The sequence below is a fragment of the Oncorhynchus mykiss genome, chromosome 21 (genome assembly GCF_013265735.2).
Source record: "Oncorhynchus mykiss isolate Arlee chromosome 21, USDA_OmykA_1.1, whole genome shotgun sequence".
Lineage (NCBI taxonomy): Eukaryota > Metazoa > Chordata > Actinopteri > Salmoniformes > Salmonidae > Oncorhynchus > Oncorhynchus mykiss.
The window spans coordinates 52,083,025-52,102,862 of NC_048585.1; the positions used below are offsets into that span (position 1 = coordinate 52,083,025).

Below are 19,838 nucleotides of genomic sequence, written 5' to 3' on the forward strand. Positions count from 1 at the left end.
TGTCTGTGTAAATCTATAGCAGATCTATGATAAGTAGAGCTAAGTAGAACAAGTTGGGTTTCCACAGGCTAATCCACTTCTTTCGTCGTCTGAGGGTAAATAACCAGGAGAATTCCCTCAAACTACTGTACTACCACTCAGAAACACTATGAAGTGGAGAAAAGACCATTCACTTGTTGATCGAGAGATGTCTGTGTGTGCGCCCTCTGCTGGAGAAACATAACCCTCCTTAATCCTTCCCTTTTCCAGAGACAAAGACTTTTCCATGTGTTATCATGACATCTAGTGTTGGCTTGGTTGTAGTATGTTGTGTTCAAACCATCCCATTATTTCAAAGTGAGTCATGCCAGCAGCAATAGAGAGAAGGAGGCTGTTCCATCATTTTATGACTCTTTCAGTATGCTGGTGGAGATGGCATGAATACAGGGCCTTCAGGAAGTATTCACTCCCCTTGACTTTTACACATTTTGTTGTTACAACCTGAATTAAATTGCGATTTTCTTTGTCACTGGCCTGAAAATTGTTTTACTTTTTATTTTTTTTATTTTTTACACATTAATAAAACATCTAAAGCTGAAATGTATTGAGTCAATAAGTATTCAATCCCTTAGTTCTGGCAAGCCTATTTAAGTTCAGGAGTAAAAAAAATGCTTAACAAGTCACATAATAAGTTGCATGAACTCACCCTGTGTTCAAAATGAGTTTTTAACATGATTTTTGATTGACTACCTCATTTCTGTACCCCACACTTCCAATGATCTGTTAGATCCCTCAGTCCAACAGTGCCTTTTTAACACAGATTCAACCACAAAGACCAGGGAGATTTTCCAATGCCTTTCAAAGAAGGCCACCTATTGGTTCAGTAGGTGTATTTTTTTAAAGCAGACATTGAATATCCCTTTGAGCATGGTGAAGTTATTAATTACACTGTGGATGCTGTATCAACACAACCAGTCACTGTAAAGATACATGCATCCATCTTAACTTAGTTGCGGGAGGGGAAGGAATCCGCTCAGCAGTGGTGTAAAGTACTTAAGTAAAAATACTTTAAAGTACCACTTAACTCGTTTTTGAGGGTATCTGTACTTTAATATACTATTCAATTTTTTAAAAACGTTTACTTTTACTTCACTACATTCCTAAGGAAAACTATGGACTTTTTACACATTTTCCCTGACACCCAAAAGTACTTGTTACATTTTTAAAGCTAAGCATAATCCAAAACATGCATCCTGTTTTGCACCATGTACTAGAGTCATGCTGCAAAAAAATGTGGCAAAGCAATGAACTTTTAGTGGGGCAAATCCAATCCAACACAATCCAACACTCTCCATATTTTCAAGCATAGTGCTGGCTGCATCATGTTATGGGTATGCTTGTAATCGTTAAGTATTGGGGAGTTTTTCAGGATAAAAGAATTACGGAATGGAGAGTATTTTGTGTAGATCGTTGACAAACAATTACAATTAGATCCATTTTAATCCCACTTTGTAACACAACAAAATGTGAATATTTGCTGAAGGCACTGTATATTGCTGTGTATGTAGAATGCTTGTAGCACATACGAATATAGATACATATTGTACTGGCACTTTAAAAAAAGTATACATTTGTGCACTCAATGACAGACAGACAGACACACACACACACACACACAGCAGGTTTCTCCTTAGTCATAGTGGGGCCTGCACTTACCTTGTCTGTTGACATGTTAACAGAGACAGTTTGCTGTCGTTCTCTCAGCATGCGTTGAAATACTTTTGTTTGTTCCCATGAACGCTGTATGTTTGTCTACTCTAGGGGGCTGTGCCCTCAATGGAGTCTACATTTTTACATTTACATTTTAGACATTTAGCAGAAGCTCTTATCCAGCGTGACTTACAGTTATTGAGGGCAGTAATTTCACATCACGTGTAGTGATTTCACATGATGCATTCCAACACCAGCACACATAAAACGAATCAACTAAACAGCCCTGTTCATTTGACTTAAATGAACACCCAATAGTAGGAGGGAATTCACCAGTGTGTGAGTATGTGGGCAGAGAAAGTGAAAGTGTGTAGATTGGAAAGGGAAATGATAGAGATATGCCTACAAAGCTATCGGGTCGTTCCAGCAATGGATGTCTTTTGAGTAGCGTAACTTGGTGGGGAAAAAAAATCTTTGATTTCACATAATTTTGAACATTCGGTCATGAATTGCACATGTTCAAATTAATAAAAAACTATATTTCCCATCTCAAGAGGTACGATAGTAAGTACCTATTAAGCACCAAATAAAGTAACAGGGTTGACTGTACCAGGGTTGACTGTAACAGGGTTGACTGTAACAGGGTTGACTGTAACAGGCTTGACTGTAACAGGGTTGACTGTAACAGGATTGACTGTAACAGGGTTGACTTTAACAGGATTGACTGTAACAGGATTGACTGTAACAGGGTTGACTGTAACAGGGTTGACTGTAACAGGGTTGACTGTAACAGGGTTGACTGTAACAGGATTGACTGTAACAGGGTTGACTGTAACAGGATTGACTGTAACAGGGTTGACTGTAACAGGGTTGACCGTAACAGGGTTTACCGTAACAGGGTTGACCGTAACAGGGTTGACCGTAACAGGGTTGATGACTTCATCTTAAGTCAGCCATAAATCCCCTTGTGACTGGGGGAAAATAGGCTTGTTGTGTGCAACAGGGAGGGGCAACTGAATGCAGGCTTCACAAAAACATTTAAATAATTAAATTGTCGTGGGTGACAGGGTTGAAATGTTATACTCAACCCACTCAGTTTTCCACCACAAACACTAGAAAATGGCCAGAAAGAGTAGAACCAGCTCGACTGCTTTTCCACTACGATTTGGCTATTAGATGTTCAATGTTTCTTAAAAATATATATCCAAAAAGGGTTAGTTTAACCATAATTAAAACAATATTTTAGTTCAAATGACAGGTTTGAGCTTAACATGAGGGAAAGGGTGTTTTGACCTTAAAATGAATAATTAAACACATTAAATAAAGATAAATAGTCTTCTGAAAGGAGTTTGTCAACGCAATAAAATAATTGGGGCTTTAGAATGGTGGTTAAAACTTGGGGTTAAACGGGTTAACATGTTCCTAGAAGCCACTTTAGTAGTTCTTCAAATAAAAAATCATATTTATGTAATTTTCCACGTGGTCTATATTAAAAGGCACTTCATTAAATATAACAGGCTTTCAACATTCTATATTTGTGCACAATACCTACTTAAAATATCAAAGGGAGGCACTCATTTCATGGAACGACCATATTAATGAAATGAACAGTCAAAAGGACCAAAAAGGGGGGAAATAATAGACAGAAAGAAGAAAAGAAGGAAGGAAATAAGAGGGGATTTATAATAAAATTGTATCATGAAATGAAAATGGAAAATCCTAGTGTGGTCTCAGAGGCAGAATAAATAACAGAGGATGATAAGATAGAGTATTGTATAACCGAAGAGGATAGATTTTAAAAAATGGCAAAGATGACAAAGAGAGATAGCTTGTTTGAAAAAAGGGCTGTTGTAAAAAAGGGCATCACAAAATAAAAGTGATTGGACTGATTGACTTGAATGCATTACGGCGAAAACGTTATAAGGGACACATTGAACAGATCAGCAGAAAAATATAGATATAGTCATAAAAATGCATAGAACCACTTACTGAGGTTACAGTCTATCCTGATACAATCTGGTGGGAGAGAGAGCGAGATGGTGAGATCAAATCAAAAAAAGAGAGAGGAGAGAAAGAAGAATAAGAGAGAGAGAGAGAGAGAGAGAGAGAGAGAGAGAGAGAGAGAGAGAGAGAGAGAGAGAGAGAGACAATAACATTTTACATCCTTCAAGGTACATTCTGCAGACAACCAGGCATTTAGCTAGGGGCCACCATCCGGGGACAGAGCTACGAGTCAGGATCACCCTTTCCCACACCTCCGTCATCATCCCCTCACCATCCACCCCTCCCACCATCCACCCTTCAAAAGCCACCCAGTCCCAATGCACTACAGAAGGCAAGCTATTCATTCAATCCTTGATACAATGAAGCTCTCTCTCTCTCTACACGTAGGACATATGCGATTGAACATAGAAAACGAAGGATCTAATCTCACAGATAATAAGCCTCATTCTTATACTTGTCTTTGACAGAACTGCAGTACATGTGACATGAACCATTCACCATTATTTGTCACAAGCATGTCATTTCAAGCTGCATATAAATCCAGTCTAATTTCATTTGTTAAATGTGCCGAACACAAGTGTAGACCTTACCTTGAAATGCTTAGTAAATAGAGTTAAGAAAATATTTCCTAAATAAACTAAATTAAAAAATAAGTAAATAATGGAATCAATCAAAAAGTATCACAATAAATGTACATAACAATAACAAGGCTATATCTAAGGGGCACCGGTACCGAGTCAATGTGCTGGGATACAGGTTAGTCGAGGTCATTTAGAGAGTCAGGGAAAGCATGTCATTATTCCTATTCCCCCGAGTAGCTTTTATCAGAAATGGCTTAACCATGTGCAAACAACGGCTCCATGGCTTTGTGGTTGTGGGTTAGAAACAGCTTGCCTTTTGTAGCCCCTCGGGTGTGGAAACCAACAGCAGCAATATTGGGAAAGGGTGATCTGCACACCCCAGCCACAGTAAGTCAAGCGCACACTTCTACATCTGGATATACTAAGAGCTATGCTAGAATATTCTCTCAATAAATGTTTTTCACTCGTCTTTAGTCTACACAGCTTCCTCTGAAACGCATGTCCTCTGATAGAAATTGTAAAATGGCCGAGCTCTGTTATTGAGTTAGTGGTCTCTTGTGCCCTCTGGTGGCGACAGGCTGTGTGTGCGTGTGGCTGAGGCTGAGGAGTGGTCTCGAGCTGTCAACCGCTACAGAATAGATGACTCAAACAGCCAGGAACCAGGCTCACTGTTATAGGGGGGAGGATATGAATGTGATCATCCATTCCTCAATGACAAAATTGTCCACAGCTTGTGAGAGTGAGGTGTACAGTATGTTAACTAATGTGATTGTGTGGCAAGTATTAGAGCATTGTTGTAAGTTAAGCAGCTGTGTCTTAGTCACAGAACGCAGAATGATTGATTTAAAACCATTTAATTGTAGATTGATAATCTGATCACGAGGTGTCATCATCCCTGATCACAAGTAGACGTTATCAGTGCAGTGTCCCTGTACACTGTTTGATATTCATCTTTAATTAGGCCTATCATAATGGTAAGCAATGACACATATCTCCAAGAGCATCCTCTGATTCTATAATGATTCCACCTCCAATTCATTTCCTCCAAATGAGCTATTAATAGAAATGTTGATGTGGATTTGACACCTCTGGGCATTGTGGGGTTTTGGATACATTAGGGAGACAGCTAATAGGAAGAGGTAAACCAATATCTGGTTCATTTGGACACATTAGCACTATGGATTAGCATTTAGCTTCATTAGCAATGTGTTTAGGGGGGGGGGTTGATTGTTTCGGGCCAAGGCTGATGTGGGTATGTGTGTGGGTGCTGAGGCTCGCAGGGCTGAGCAGCATTGTCGGCACAGAACCTCCGACTGTGTGTGTGTGTGTGTGCGTGCATGTGTGTGTTTGTGGATTTGTGGGTGTAGCTGTGTGTAGCTGTGGGACAACACTGGGCTCTGAGCCGGTCTCTCTGACTGTTTGATCCAAGGGCCGCAGACATACAGGCCATTGAAGGGATGAAAAGTTCCATCTTCTGAGCCTTGGCCAGGTGAGAGATGAGAGAGAGAGATGAGAGAGAGGGCGATAGAGAGAGATGAGAGAGAGGGAGAGCGAGAGAGAGAGAGAGAGAGAGAGAGAGAGAGAGAGAGAGAGAGAGAGAGAGAGAGAGAGAGAGAGAGAGATGAGAGAAAGAGAGAGAGAGAGCCAGAGAGAGAGAGCCAGAGAGAGAGAGAGCCAGAGAGAGAGAGCCAGAGAGAGAGAGAGAGCGCCAGAGGGCGGCAGTGAAATGAACAGAGTCAGAGAGAAAGTAGAGAGTGAAAGAGAGAGAGAGAGAGAGATTGAAAGGGAGAGAGAAGGGTAAGATAGAGATAGATGAATATGCTATGGCATTATTGGAGGAACCATCCTCTCCACCACCACCTCCTGTCACTAAGTTGGTGGCCCACACTCCTGTATCCCAGGGTGCACCTGGGCCCCGTTTCTCCCTGGCTCCTGCTCTCTCCCTTTAAAAGATGGAAGATAAAGGGGTGGGCACCATCACTGCCTTAGGTCACAACAGTCTGCCAGGAGTCCAAACTTCTGGATGTTGGCAATGAAGCCATTTATCTACTTCTCCAGAGTCAGATGAATCATGGATACCATTTTATGTCTTCAGTTTGAAGGAAGCTGCTAACTAGCTCTAGCGCAACTGCTAATTAGCGTTGGTGAAATGACTGGAAGTCTATGGTATCTGCTAGCATGTAGAGATGCCCATAGACTTCCAGTCATTACACTCAGGCTAGTTAGCTTTTGCTCACAAAACTATCTGTAATTTCCTTCATACTGGACGCAGAGACATACAAATGGTATTGACGAGTTCACCTGACTCTGGGGAAGTAGATAGTATCCCTTTAAGGCTTAGCGCTGTAGAATAATATGTTTCTGTTTTCTTATTCCATATCATCGTTTTAAAATATATCAATATATTACTGCCTTCCAGTCTTTCTTTTTTTGTACTAATTTAGAAAGATGTTAGTGTATATATGGACAATAATGACTCTGACTTTACCATTCTCTTTTTTTATTTACCCCTTTTTCTCCCCAATTTCGTGGTATCCAATTGTTTAGTTTTTTTAGTAGCTACTATCTTGTCTCATCGCTACAACTCCCGTACGGACTCGGGAGAGACGAAGGTTGAAACTCTTGCGTTCTCCAATACACAACCCAACCAAGCCGCACTGCTTCTTAACGCAGCGCGCATCCAACCCGGAAGCCAGCTGCACCAATGTGTCGGAGGAAACACCGTGCACCTGGCCACCTTGGTTAGCGCGCACTGCGCCCGGCCCGCCACAGGAGTCGCTGGTGCGTGATGAGACAAGGTCATCCCTACCGGCCAAGCCCTCCCTAACCCGGACGACTCTCCCGGTCGCGGCCGGTTACGACAGAGCCTGGGCGCGAACCCAGAGTCTCTGATAGCACTGACTTTACCATTCTCTATAGCACCCTCTACTGGCAGACTGTCTGAACAACCAAACCCCTTTATGTTTCTTTAGCTAGAGATATCTCCATAGGGACCAGGGGAGAAACAGAGCAGAGAGGCTACAGGTCTAACCAGGGAAGCAGAGACAGGAGGCGGGCTTGCAGTGACAGACAAAGGCTCAGGTTTACGGGGTGGACATGGAGCTTGACGGAAGGGGTTAAGAGAAAACCAGAGGTTGTCATGGTGGGGTTGTCATGGAATACCTAGGTTGACGGTCAGCTTGACCCTGCCACCGTCCAGCTCTAGCCGCAGGGTGTCGGCGGACTCTTTGGAGGTGGTGGCCATGAGGAGGCCGTAGGCCCTTTGGGACATGAACCGCAGCGCCACGTCCTCTGCCTCGGTGTGCATGGTGCCTGGGATGAGGATCTTCAGGTACATGCTGCTGTCGTAGCTCAGCACCGTCGCCTCTGTCAGGGGGCAGGGGTATGGAGAGGAATGTAGAAGCATGCACATATGAGCAGATGCAGATACAGGTTCAGACAGACAGGCACATACATTATGAAGTGACACATCATGACGTTTCACATGAGAACCAGAGATTACAGATCTGATATTGTAGTTTTCCCAGTACGTACATTGACACCCAGTCTTCCAAGGTGAGCAACGTGTCTTTTCTTTGACTAGAGAGGACAGTAAAGTGAAGTGTTATAACAACACTAAGAGTGGCTGGTAGCCTGGCGGGTAGGAGAGTTGGGCCGGTAACCAAAAGGTTGCTGGATCAAATCTCTAAGCTAAAAATCTGTCGTTTTGCCCCTGAGCAAGGCAGTTAACCTACTGTTCTCCGGTTGCTGATGAAGTAGATGTTGATCAATAGAGCCCCCCCCCCCTCCCCGCACTTCTCTGATTCAGAGGGGTTGGGTTAAATGCGGAAGACACATTGTACAACTGACTAGGTATCTCCCCTTTCCCTCTAATACAACCAACAGAAGATATGACGTAGATAACATCATAGACACCAACAGCAAAACCCCTGCAGCTGACTTTACGTAGATCCCTTCCGAAGAGATGATTGACAGGTTGCCTAAGGAGGTCTCTCTGTATGTGGGTAAACACATGTTGCCGTTGGCTGATTCTCCATGACTGGGGACTTCCCTTTTTATTTTGGATGAATATGGTTTGGAGCACAAACCAAATGCTATATGATACTACTTGTCAGACCACTGACATCCAGTTTAACACAAAGCATATCGCCTTTTGGCAAACAACTACTTGCTGTTGAATAAAACAGCCGACTCAAACGGTTCGTTTCCAATCTCACTGTATTACTGAAGATCAAGTCCCACTACTTAAACACTAATATTGAGTTAGACCACCCTGGTCAGACAAGTGACAACAAAGCATAATATTGTGTAACTCTTTTTCATACAGTTGCAGTATCAGATAAACACACTAGAGGGCAGGGAAGCACCAATAAAAACACAGCACATCAGTAACTAACATCATACCAAAACTGGTACAAACAGACCATTCATTCGATGATGTTCAGTCCTTGACTGCCTTGATTTCAATCCAGACTCTTGTTACCATTGATACGCCTACAACACAGCATCTCTGAGTTGTGCATTCACTTCTAGTGGTGGAAAAAGTAGCCAATTGTCTGACTTGAGGAAAAGTAAAGATACCTTAATAGAAAATGACTCACGTAAAAGTGAAAGTCACTCAGTCAGATACTACTAAAAGTCTAAAAGTATTTGGTTTTAAATATACTTAAATATCAAAAGTAAATGTAAATGATCTAAATAATTTTAATTCCTTATTTTAAGCAAAACCGATTGTTTAGTTGAATTGACTGACACCCAGGGGCACACTCCAACATTCAGACATCATTTAGTAACAAAGAATTTGCGTTTAGCGAGTCTGCCAGACCAGAGGCAGGAGGCATGACCATGTGTTCTCTTGATAAGTGTGTAATTGGACCATTTTCCTTCCTGCTAAGAATTAGAAATGTAACGAGTACTTTTGGGTGTCAGGGAAAATGTCTGGAGTAAAAAGTAGATTATTTTCTTTAGGAATGTAGTGAAGAAAAAGTCAAACTTTTCAAAACTATAATTAGTAAAGTAAAGATAGTACTTCAATGTGTTTTTACGTCGCACCACTGGGTCTCGAAGGAGATGTTACATGCTTTCCTTTAGTGCTACGACACAGTCGGCAGCCTACAGCTAATTAGAATGGATCAGACATACGTAGCCGCTAGCACGTTGTGTCACCCCCGCACAGGCAGACAGAGAGAGCAGCCTCACACCACCTGGATGTATGTGACAAGCCCAGATGGTGACAGTAAGCATGGTCGCTCTACCCGAGCTCCACAAGCCTCCATCAGCCTCCCACCAGTTCAGTCAGCTAGCTCCTCATCCCTGCCAAGCCAACGCAGGACCAAATGCCACCCATCCCCAAGTGCATAGCTCCTTTTAGCACACTGCAGCTGGTGGATTCTTTAGAGAGGCACCAGGGTAAGTCAATATAGCCTCATCATCTAAGCCTATTATGACTCGGGTTAGCTCGCTTGTAAGCATGAAACCCAATGGAACTTAATCCCGACGGATCATCGTCTCCCCACGGATCCCACCGCTGCCACCAAATGTCCCCATCCTGTTTCATCACCACGTGTTCCCCACTGCCCTGTTCCTCACCGTTTCCCAGCCACTCCTCCCCATTTCCCAGCCACTCCTCCCCGTTTCCCAGCCACTCCTCCCCGTTTCCCAGCCACTCCTCCCCGTTTCCCAGCCACTCCTCACCAATTTCACAGTTGCTGCCCAGGTAGCCGGTGCCGGTGCAGTCGCAGATGTAGCGGTTCCATCCTTCTTTACACAGGCCTCCGTTCCCACAAGGGGTGCTGCTACACCTCTTCTGAAGCTCGCGGGTGCAGAAGCTGCTGACGCCCGGGGAGCTCTGGATCTCGGCCAGGCGGCGCACGTCGCGGCTCTTGCCGTCGATGAAGAGGTCGCGGACGCAGCCCACGTAGCCGTAATTGAGCAGGGCGGTCCAGACCTCGGGGGGCAGCACCAGGTCAGAGCGGGTCTCGGGGAGACCCCCCAGGAACATGTCGCTGTCCAGGTCTAGGATCTCACTGCCCTCGTTGGAGTTGAAGGGGATACTGCGGCTGTTCACTGAGATGGAGCCTGGCAGTGGAGGAGGAGGAGGTGGAGGAGGAGAGAGGAGAGATAAGGGGGTGTATACATGATGTCAAGTGTGTGTGTTTGTGTGTGTGTGTGAGTGCAATTGAAGCATCAGGCAAGGTAATGTGTGTTAGTGTGTTTACGTGTTGGTATCTTGTGTGTTTGCCTGTAAGTGTTATTTATTGCATGGGACTTTGTGTGTGTGTGTGTGACCGTGTTTGAGTGTATGTGTTGAGTGCTTTTGCATGTTCTTGTGTGTTTGTCTTGAGGCTGTAATCGATTGGCTGGAGGGGAAATGACCCAGGAGTATACAGCACGGTTGAGAGTGGATGAGACCTGGGCTCCTCTTGGCTGTGATTTACCACTCACTCTAAATCGTCAATGAAAACGCTCCAACAGGAAGGACAGGAGTGTGATCAGAGAGACTCCCTATAGGAGCATCCCAATATGGGGATTAGTTAGGATGTATGAGGAGGCTTCCCACACACTCTCTCTCACATACACGCAAGAACGCAGACACGTACACACACACATGCACAAACACACAGACACACAAAAACACAAGTGCCTACGTGCATCATGCACATCCCTCAGGGGACAGTACTAGGAGATAAGACATGGTTATGACAGCACGAGAGAGAGGCAGGCCGAGAGGGCTGAGAGGTGTGTAGAACAGCTTTAAGACAGGACAGAGAGAGAGGCAGGCCGAGAGGGCTGAGAGGTGTGTAGAACAGCTTTAAGACAGGACAGAGAGAGAGGCAGGCCGAGAGGGCTGAGAGGTGTGTAGAACAGCTTTAAGACAGGACAGAGAGAGAGGCAGGCCGAGAGGGCTGAGAGGTGTGTAGAACAGCTTTAAGACAGGACAGAGAGAGGCAGGCAGAAGGGGTGGAAAGGTGTGTGGAGTGGAACAGCTTTTAGACAGGACTGAAGGACAAGAAGATAAGAAATAGAACAGGTGGATGACGGAGAATGAGTATACATCACAGGAGGTTGGTGGCACCTTAATTGGGGAGGACGGGCTGGAGCGGAATAAGTGGAATGGTATCAAATTCATCAAACATATGGTCTACATGTGTTTGATGGCATTTAATTTGCTCCGTTTCAGCCATTATTATGAGCTGTCCTCCCCTCAGAATCTTCCACTGGTATACAGTACATAGTCTGTATTTATATGTACATCTCCGCAACATAAGAGTACCTGGAAATGTGTATAGTTGTTACAATGGCTTCCTAGCTTGTACATTAATATGTCATAAACGTAGAAAAGTACTGATGTATTGCTTTATAGATGTTCATATCCTCACCTTTCCTCCCTTCCCTCTGGAAGTCCACATGGCACCACTCCCCGTCGTTCACCTTCTTATTACTGGTCTTCAGCTTGATACTCCCAGATCCCATGTCCATTAGCAGGTAGAGAAACCCATCCAACAGCTCCATGGCGAAGTAGTCCGACTTCATGTCACGACCTGGTTTCTGCTCTTTAGGACCCTGGGTGCGCCCGTGGCTAAACAGGAGCAGGCCGCTGGGTTCTGTGGTGCGGAAGTCGAAGGAGATGGAGCCTGTTTTCTTGGTGTTCCACTTGGGCAGGGCGATGAAGGACTCTGGGGACTCAAAGGTGACAGGGTCCAGGGCGGCCACGTCCTCACAGCGGAAAACAAGATCTCCGTTCAGGCTGATTTTAGGGTCCCGCTCGATGGCTAGCCGGGAGAGTTCTAGCTTGAAGTCGTTATTCTTGTACACCACCTACAGGGAAAGGGGGAAGGCAATAGAAAACATTTGGATTTAGTATTGTCAGCTAATGCTTACCTTCTGTATGCTGTGCTAGCAATCATAGACCCCACATGAATGTGGGAAAGAGAAGTTATGCATACAAAGGCCTACTGCTTAGTTTTATATTGATAGGTTTGACAAAGACTACGCCCAACAATGCATCAGGGACTTTGAATGTGAATAAATATATAACACACTAGTCTTTGAATACTGATGCTGTCTAGCTTTTCTTGGAAAGAAAATGTGTCCATGATAGTTTACACTGCTTTACAATTCAAAATGCACTTCACTCCCTTCACGTTGAATTTAGCATCTCAAAGTCTATATGCCTAGAATTTTCAAAGGACTAACCGTAGACATTAAAAGAAGTGTGGCGTTTGTTTGTGTGAATATGACACATAGTTTAGCAAACTCAATTATTCACAATGGCACTCTGGGAGATCTCAAGTTGCAGGATGAAGGGAATAAAACAAGGGATAAACTAGACGCCTACAGACTAATGCAAATTCCTGACAGACTTGATTATAAAAAGTGTCTACATTGTCCTGGGTGTATCCATTCATAACGTAAAGTATTAGGTGTTAAAACTCTGGATAGTGTGTTAAGCTGTCTTTGGGTGTATTTTCTTCCTGCAGCTTTTTCTGATAGGTACATAGACCATGATGATTGCTGTCATCGGATAGATGCTGGAAAGGTGGCACACTGTGAAACCGCTATATGAAAACACCTCTTCGACACAGGGTGAAGAGACAGCAAGAGTGGCCTCTTGTCCCAGAGCGCACACCCAGTCTTACCACAGCTCTTAACGCACACACACACACACACACACACACACACACACACACACACACACACACACACACGCACGCACACACACACACACACACACACACACACACGCAAACCACACTGACCACACGCAGGCTCCTAGACACACACACACACAAGCCCAAACACTGTCCCCTGAAAGTAGTGCTTTTAGAGTCGTGTTAGAAATATTCCCAGTCCAAGCACAGGCTTCAATTTCTTCTGTCCTATCAAGGCAGTGCAGAGATACTGCAAAGTCAGCAACAAAAATGGACCAGCTGAAATCTCAGGGTTCACTGAAATGATTTTAAAACCCCCTGAAGTCTATTTATGCACCGGTGTGTACATTTAAGTTACAAAAAAAATTGCCAGCAAAACCCCCCAGTGTCACACTTCCGCATCTGCGGTGAAAGTTGCCAGAGCTAGAGCGGTGTTTGTCAGACCAGGAGACATCCCGGAAATCAGTCTTCTCACCAAAACATCTGTAGCGTCCAAACGGTTTGACTTACAAACTGCCCCATTGTGGAAATGGCAGATTCTCACAAACACGATGGTGTTCTCCGTTTTACTCTATGACCCCCACAAGTGTGCCTTGTTAAAAGTTTGTGGAATCTCTTTCCTTTGAAATGCGTTTGAGCCAATCAGCTGTGTTGTGACAAGGTACCAGTGGTATACAGAAGATTAGCCCTATTTGGTAAAAGACTCAAGTCCATATTATGGCAAGAGCAGCTTAAATAAGCAAAGAGAAACGATAGTCCATCATTACCTTAAGAACGGAAGGCCAGTCTATACGGAACATTTGAAGAACTTTGAAAGTTTCTTCAAGTACAGTCGCAAAAACAATCAAGCGCTATGATGAAACTGTCTCTCATGAGGACCGCCACAGGAAAGGAAGACTGTGAGAGAAAAATTCCGTACTTACCTGATTTATTTGATATGAATGGTTAACAATTAATATTTAACTAATAGTAAGACATTTCTGACCTACTAATGCTGTTTTTACGGTCACCTCTTTAGTTCCCTGCAGCTAATCTGGGCATATGGTTATTAGAGATGGCTTGAGCTGACAAATGAGTTAAAGACTGCATTACATTGACAAGATTTTACTAGAGATATCTTAGGAGTAGAAAAATCACTCATCGTCTCAAAATAATCCTTGCATCTGGGAAACTAAGCCAGGGTGGGGGTAAGACAACACCCCCGTGCAGATAAAAACAGGATGAATCCAGAGTGGCTTATGTTGCCCCAATCTGCATGGGAGGGGTGGAACCAACCATAACTAAACATTCGTAGATCAGCCTTATAAAGAACTCTGCATTTGTATAAAGGTTAGGCTACTCGGGCCAACAGTCAAGACTGTGGGGTTGACTAGTCTCATTATTGCAATAATTAATTCATATTAAATAAAGATGATTGTTTGAAGAAATAACAAAGTCTCTCTCAGTATGAATTTCCAGGACAAGACCCAGAGGTACCTCTGTTGCAAAGGATAAGTACATTAGAGTAACCAGCCTCAGAAATTGCAGCCCAAATAAATGCTTCACAGACTTCTAGCAACAGACACATCTCAACATCAACTGTTCAGAGGAGACTGCATCAATCAGGCTTTCATGGTCAAAATTCTGCAAAGAAACCACTACTAAAGGACACCAATAACAAGAAGAGATTTGCTTGAGTCAAGAAACATGAGCATTGGACATTAGACCGGTGGAAATCTGTCCTTTGGTCTGATGGATCAGACTCTGTGATGAGACACAGAGTAGGTGAACAGATAATCTCTGCATGTGTGGTTCCCACTGTGAATCATGGAGGGGGAGGTGTGATGGTGTGGGGGAGCTTTGCTGGTGACACTGTCAGTGATGTATTCAGAATTCAAGCAACAGTTAACCAGCATGGCTACCACAGCATTCTGCAGCGATATGCCATCCCATCTGGTTTGCCCTTAGTGGGACTATCATATGTTTTTCAACAGGTCAATGACCCAACACACCTCCAAGCTGTGTACGGGCTATTTGACCAAGAAGGAAAGTGATTGAGTGCTGCAACAGATGACCTGGCCTCCACAATCAACTGACTACAACCCAAATGAGATGGTTTGGGATGAGTTGGACCGCAGAGTCCGGCAGGGTAGCCTAGTGGTTAGAGCGTTGGACTAGTAACCGGAAGTTTGCAAGTTCAAATCCCCGAGTTGACAAGGTACAAATCTGTTGTTCTACCCCTGAACGGACAGTTAACCCATTGTTCCTAGGCCGTCATTGAAAATAAGAATTTGTTCTTAACTGACTTGCCTAGTCAAATAAATAAGAGTGAAGGAAAAGCAGCCAACAAGTGCTCAGCATATGTGGGAACTCCTTCAAGAGTGTTGGAAATGCATTCCAGGTGAAGCTGGTTGAGAGAATGCAAAGATGTCATCTAGGCAAAGGGTGGCTACTTTGACATTCTGTTAAAGGTCCTCAAAGCATACACATCCCTGAGTACTCCTCTTTTCAGTTCACTGCAGCTAGCGACTGGAACGAGCTCCAACAAACACTCACACTGGACCATTTTATCTCCATCTCTTCATTCAAAGACTCAATCATGGACACGCTTACTGACATTTGTGGCTGTTTCACGTGATGTTTTTTTGGCTATACCTTCTTGACCTTTGTCTGTGCCCAATAGTGTTTGTACCATGTTTTGTGCACTGCGACCTGTATGCTCTCGTTGGCTGGCCCTCACTACATATCCATCGCCAAACCAACTGGCTGCAGGTCATCTATAAGTCTTTGCTAGGTAAAGCCCCACCTTATCTCAGCTCACTGGTCACCATAGCAACACCCACCCGTAGAACGTGCTCCAGCAGGTATATTTCACTGGTCAACCCCAAAGCCAACTCTTCCTTTGGCCGCCTTTCCTTCCAGTTCTCTGCTGCCAATGACTGGAACAAATTGCAAAAATCTCTGAAGCTGGAGTCTTATATCTCCCTCTCTAACTTTAAGCATCAGCTGTCAGAGCAGCTTACCGATCACTGTACCTGTACACAGTAAATCTGTAAATAGCCCACCCAACTACCTCATCTCCATATTATTACTCACCCTCTTTCTCTTTTGCACCCCAGTATCTCTACTTGCAAATAATCATCTGCACATCTATCACTCCAGTATTAATGCTAAATTATAATTATTTTTCACCTCTATGGCCTGTTTGGTGCCTACTCTTCTACATTTGCACACATTGTACATAGATTTTTTCATGTTTTTTTATTTTATATTGTGTTATTGACTGTACGTTTATTTTTGTGTAACTCTGTGTTGTTGTTTTTGTCACACTGCTTTGCTTTACCTTGACCAGGTAGCAGTTGTAAATGAGAACTTGTTCTCAACTAGCCTGCCTGGTTAAATAAAGGTGAAATAAAAATAGATAAATTAAAAAATTGTAAATAAGAATTTGTTCTTAACTGACTCACCTTGTTAAATGGTAAATAAAAACATTAAAAAATTGTAACACTTTTTTGGTTACTACATGACTCCATATGTGTTATTTCACTGATGTCTTCACTACCCCCCAACGTGTTAGAAATACTTAAACATGACTGGAGAGTTCCTCAACTCACTTCTCCCATTTCAACATTTAATACAAGCAGCACATCTCTCCTTTCCCTCTCCTCCATAGCTCTACTTACTATGAAACTGACTTATTTGTTTCTCTTTTTCATAGTTAGCAGGCTTGGCTAACTCAGTGAGCGTTTGATTGAGCCTACCCTGAGTGCTACATAGGCAGGTGTTTGCACTTCCGGGACCAATTCATTGATTTTATTGCACCAGACATAGCTCAGGCAAGCCCAGCCAAAGTATTTAATGGAAAACAACTACTAATTGAACCCAGGTCTGAACTCTGGCAGCTAAACTCCAGAGGTTGGGGATACAACTTCTGCCCTGTGGACTTCACAATCTTGTCATTAGGATGGATTAGCGAGGCTAATAAGCTATGCTAACACTGGCAGTCAACGAACCAGCCACAGCAGACTTAACTCAAGGTGTTAGATACAGAGTGAGGGAAGGACAAGACAAATAAGGAGACGAGGATGAGGACGATCCCTCACAATGCTGGTTTTGTGATGTCTGAGATGCCAGACCGAGTGAGTCAGGGGACAAAGACAGTGATGAAAGCCTTCTTTCAGCCAAGAGGGCTATGAGACAATTCCTGTCTGGCTCTATTATAACACAGCCTGTAAGAGAGTGTCTGGCTTTATAAAGAGACACATTTCAGGAATCACTTCTTTTTCAAGTCAGTGTGAGGTCTGTAGACATTACAGTACTGTAAAGTACAACAGCAATAATCAAACTTTCAATGAACTTCAGCGAGTTTAGTGGTAAGACGGCCTCTGTGTCCATCTGAACACAATTTCTAAGGTTCTATACTAAGATAACCCTTTTATCACTTTCCTGAAGTTATTTACCGACTTTAGCCAATAACTTTTGCCAGAATGTCTGTCTGAATCGATGACGTGTATCGGCTTAGGGTTTTCACTGTTCTGACGGCTGGCACTATCGCTGGGCCATTCCTCTTCTTCAGGGTGACTGGATTGATTTGTTTTGTCATTGAGAAACTCAGACAACCAAAGCAGCCTGCCGCAGACATAATCACTTTCACTGACACTCCTAGGCACTGGGGACCTCGTGATAGGTGGGTGGAGGGGTGTGTGTGTGTGTGAGGGGGGGGTGTTTGTGTGTGTGATTGTGTGTGTGTGAGAGAGAGAGAGAATTGGTGAGGGCACTAGAACAGTCTGCAGTGCCCGGACTCACCCTACTGGAATCTGAAGTCAAACATCTACTGTTTGCTGATGATCTGGTGCTTCTGTCTCCAACCAAGGAGGGCCTACAGCAGCACCTAGATCTTCTGCACAGATTCTGTCAGACATGGGCCCTGACAGTAAATCTCAGTAAGACAAAAAATAACGGTGTTCCAAAAAAGGTTCAGTTTCCAGGAACACAAATACAAATTCCGTCTAGACACTGTTGCCCTAGAGCACACAAAAAACTATACATACCTCGGCCTAAACATCAGCGCCACAGGTAACTTCCACAAAGCTGTGAACGATCTGAGAGACAAGGCAAGAAAAGCATTCTATGCCATCAAAGGAACATAAAATTTGACATAGAATTAGGATCTGTCTCAACATACTTGAATCAGTTATAGAACTCATTGCCTTTTATGGTTGTGAGGTCTGGGGTCCGCTCACCAACCAAGAATTCACAAGATGGGACAAACACCAAATTGAGACTCTGCAATGCAGAATTCTGCAAAAAAATCCTCTGCGTACAACATAAACACCAAGTAATGCATTCAGAGCAGAATTAGTCCGATACCCACTAATTATCAAAATCCAGAAAAGAGATGTTAAATTCTGCAACCGCGTAAAAGGAAGCGACTCCCAAACCTTCCATAACAAAGCCATCACCTACAGAGAGATGAACCTGGAGAAGAGTCCCCTAAGCAAACTGGTCCCAGGGACAACAAAACAATTCGACCTAACCATATCACGAGAAAACAATAAGATAATTACTTGACACATCGGAAAGAATTAACAAAAAAAATGAACAAACTGGAATACCATTTGGCTCTAAACAGAAAGTACACAGCGGCAGAATACCTCACCACTGTGACTGACACAAAATTAAGGAAAGTTTTGTACTATGTACAGACTCAGTGAGCATAGCCTTGCTGTTGAGAAAGGCTGCAGTAGGCAGACTGACTCTCAAGAGAAGACAGGCTATGTGCACACTGCCCACACAATGAGGTAGATACTGAGCTGCACTTCCTAACTTCCTGCCAAATGTATGACCATATTAGAGAGACATACTGTATCTCAGACAGATCCCAAAATATACATTTTTTAAATTCAAATTTTGATAAACTCCCATATCTATTGGGTGAAATACCACAGTGTGTCATCACAGCAGCAATATTTGTGACCAGTTGCCACAAGAAAAGGGCAACCAGTGAAGAACAAACACCACAGTAAATACAACCCATATTAATGTTGATTTATTTTCCCTTTTGTATTTTAACTATTTGCACATCACTGTATATAGACATAATATTACATTTGAAATGTCTTTATTCTTTTGGATTTTGTGTGAGTGTAATATTTACTGTTCCCTTTTTATTGTTTATTTGACTTTTGTTTATCCTTACTTTGGCAATGTAAACATATGTTTCCCATGCCAATAAATCCACTTGAGTTGAATTGATAGAGAGGAAGAGGGAGAGAGAGAGAGGATGTTAGCCAAAATGTCATAACATTTCCTTGTGTGTGTTTGGGTGGGTTGTTGTAAGTGTCAATGTTATTTTCTTCAGGAAAACCGACGAGGATCATTTTGTAGTTTACATACAGGTGTGATGTTTTGTCAGTATTCAGCTACTTCATGTTCTGTGTTCAGAGACCAGAGAGCAGCAAAAAAGACAGCATTCTAATCGCTAATGGATGTTTCTCTGTTACTTACAAGCCAGCTCAAATGCATAGGCCCAAACACACACGCACACACATACACGCGTGCATGCTTGCACGCACAGGCAATCATCCGACTCTCAACTAATTTCTCATTGTGGAGATACGAATTGGGAAGGCCACCCGCTGAGGTGCCTGAGTAAAATGTGTCTGAAATGAGGGGCGGAGCGGGAGGAGAGTTTGAGGGATCCTATCATCCTACCAAGGTGAGTCTCAAAAGAGCAGTGGAGAGAGAGCGGGAATAAGAGAGGGATGAGAGGGGCCTTCTGCTAGTGTGGGAATCAGTCGAAGAAATCAATTTTTAATTTGGCTGTCATGATGGTATAGCTGGTGTATCAGCAACACTGGCATAGATTTAATTGCACACATGTCTGAAGAGAGAGGGAGAGGGGAGAGAGAGGGAGGGAAGAGAGAGGGATAGG

General features: G+C 43.4%; 1 protein-coding gene across 4 annotated transcripts in view; it reads right to left on the bottom strand.

Annotated features, from left to right (window-relative positions):
• LOC110500696 (neurexin-2) overlaps positions 1 to 19,838 on the bottom strand; it is a 1,070,834-nt gene that overhangs the window by 512,626 nt on the left and 538,370 nt on the right. For all 4 annotated transcript variants that reach the window (XM_036958142.1, XM_036958143.1, XM_036958144.1 and 1 more), the window contains 4 exons: positions 11,654 to 12,092; positions 9,969 to 10,352; positions 7,437 to 7,640; positions 3,679 to 3,705 (listed from right to left, as the gene is read on the bottom strand). In XM_036958142.1, the coding sequence (XP_036814037.1) occupies positions 3,679 to 3,705; positions 7,437 to 7,640; positions 9,969 to 10,352; positions 11,654 to 12,092 (1,054 nt within the window). The remainder of the gene's footprint in view (positions 1 to 3,678; positions 3,706 to 7,436; positions 7,641 to 9,968; positions 10,353 to 11,653; positions 12,093 to 19,838) is intronic.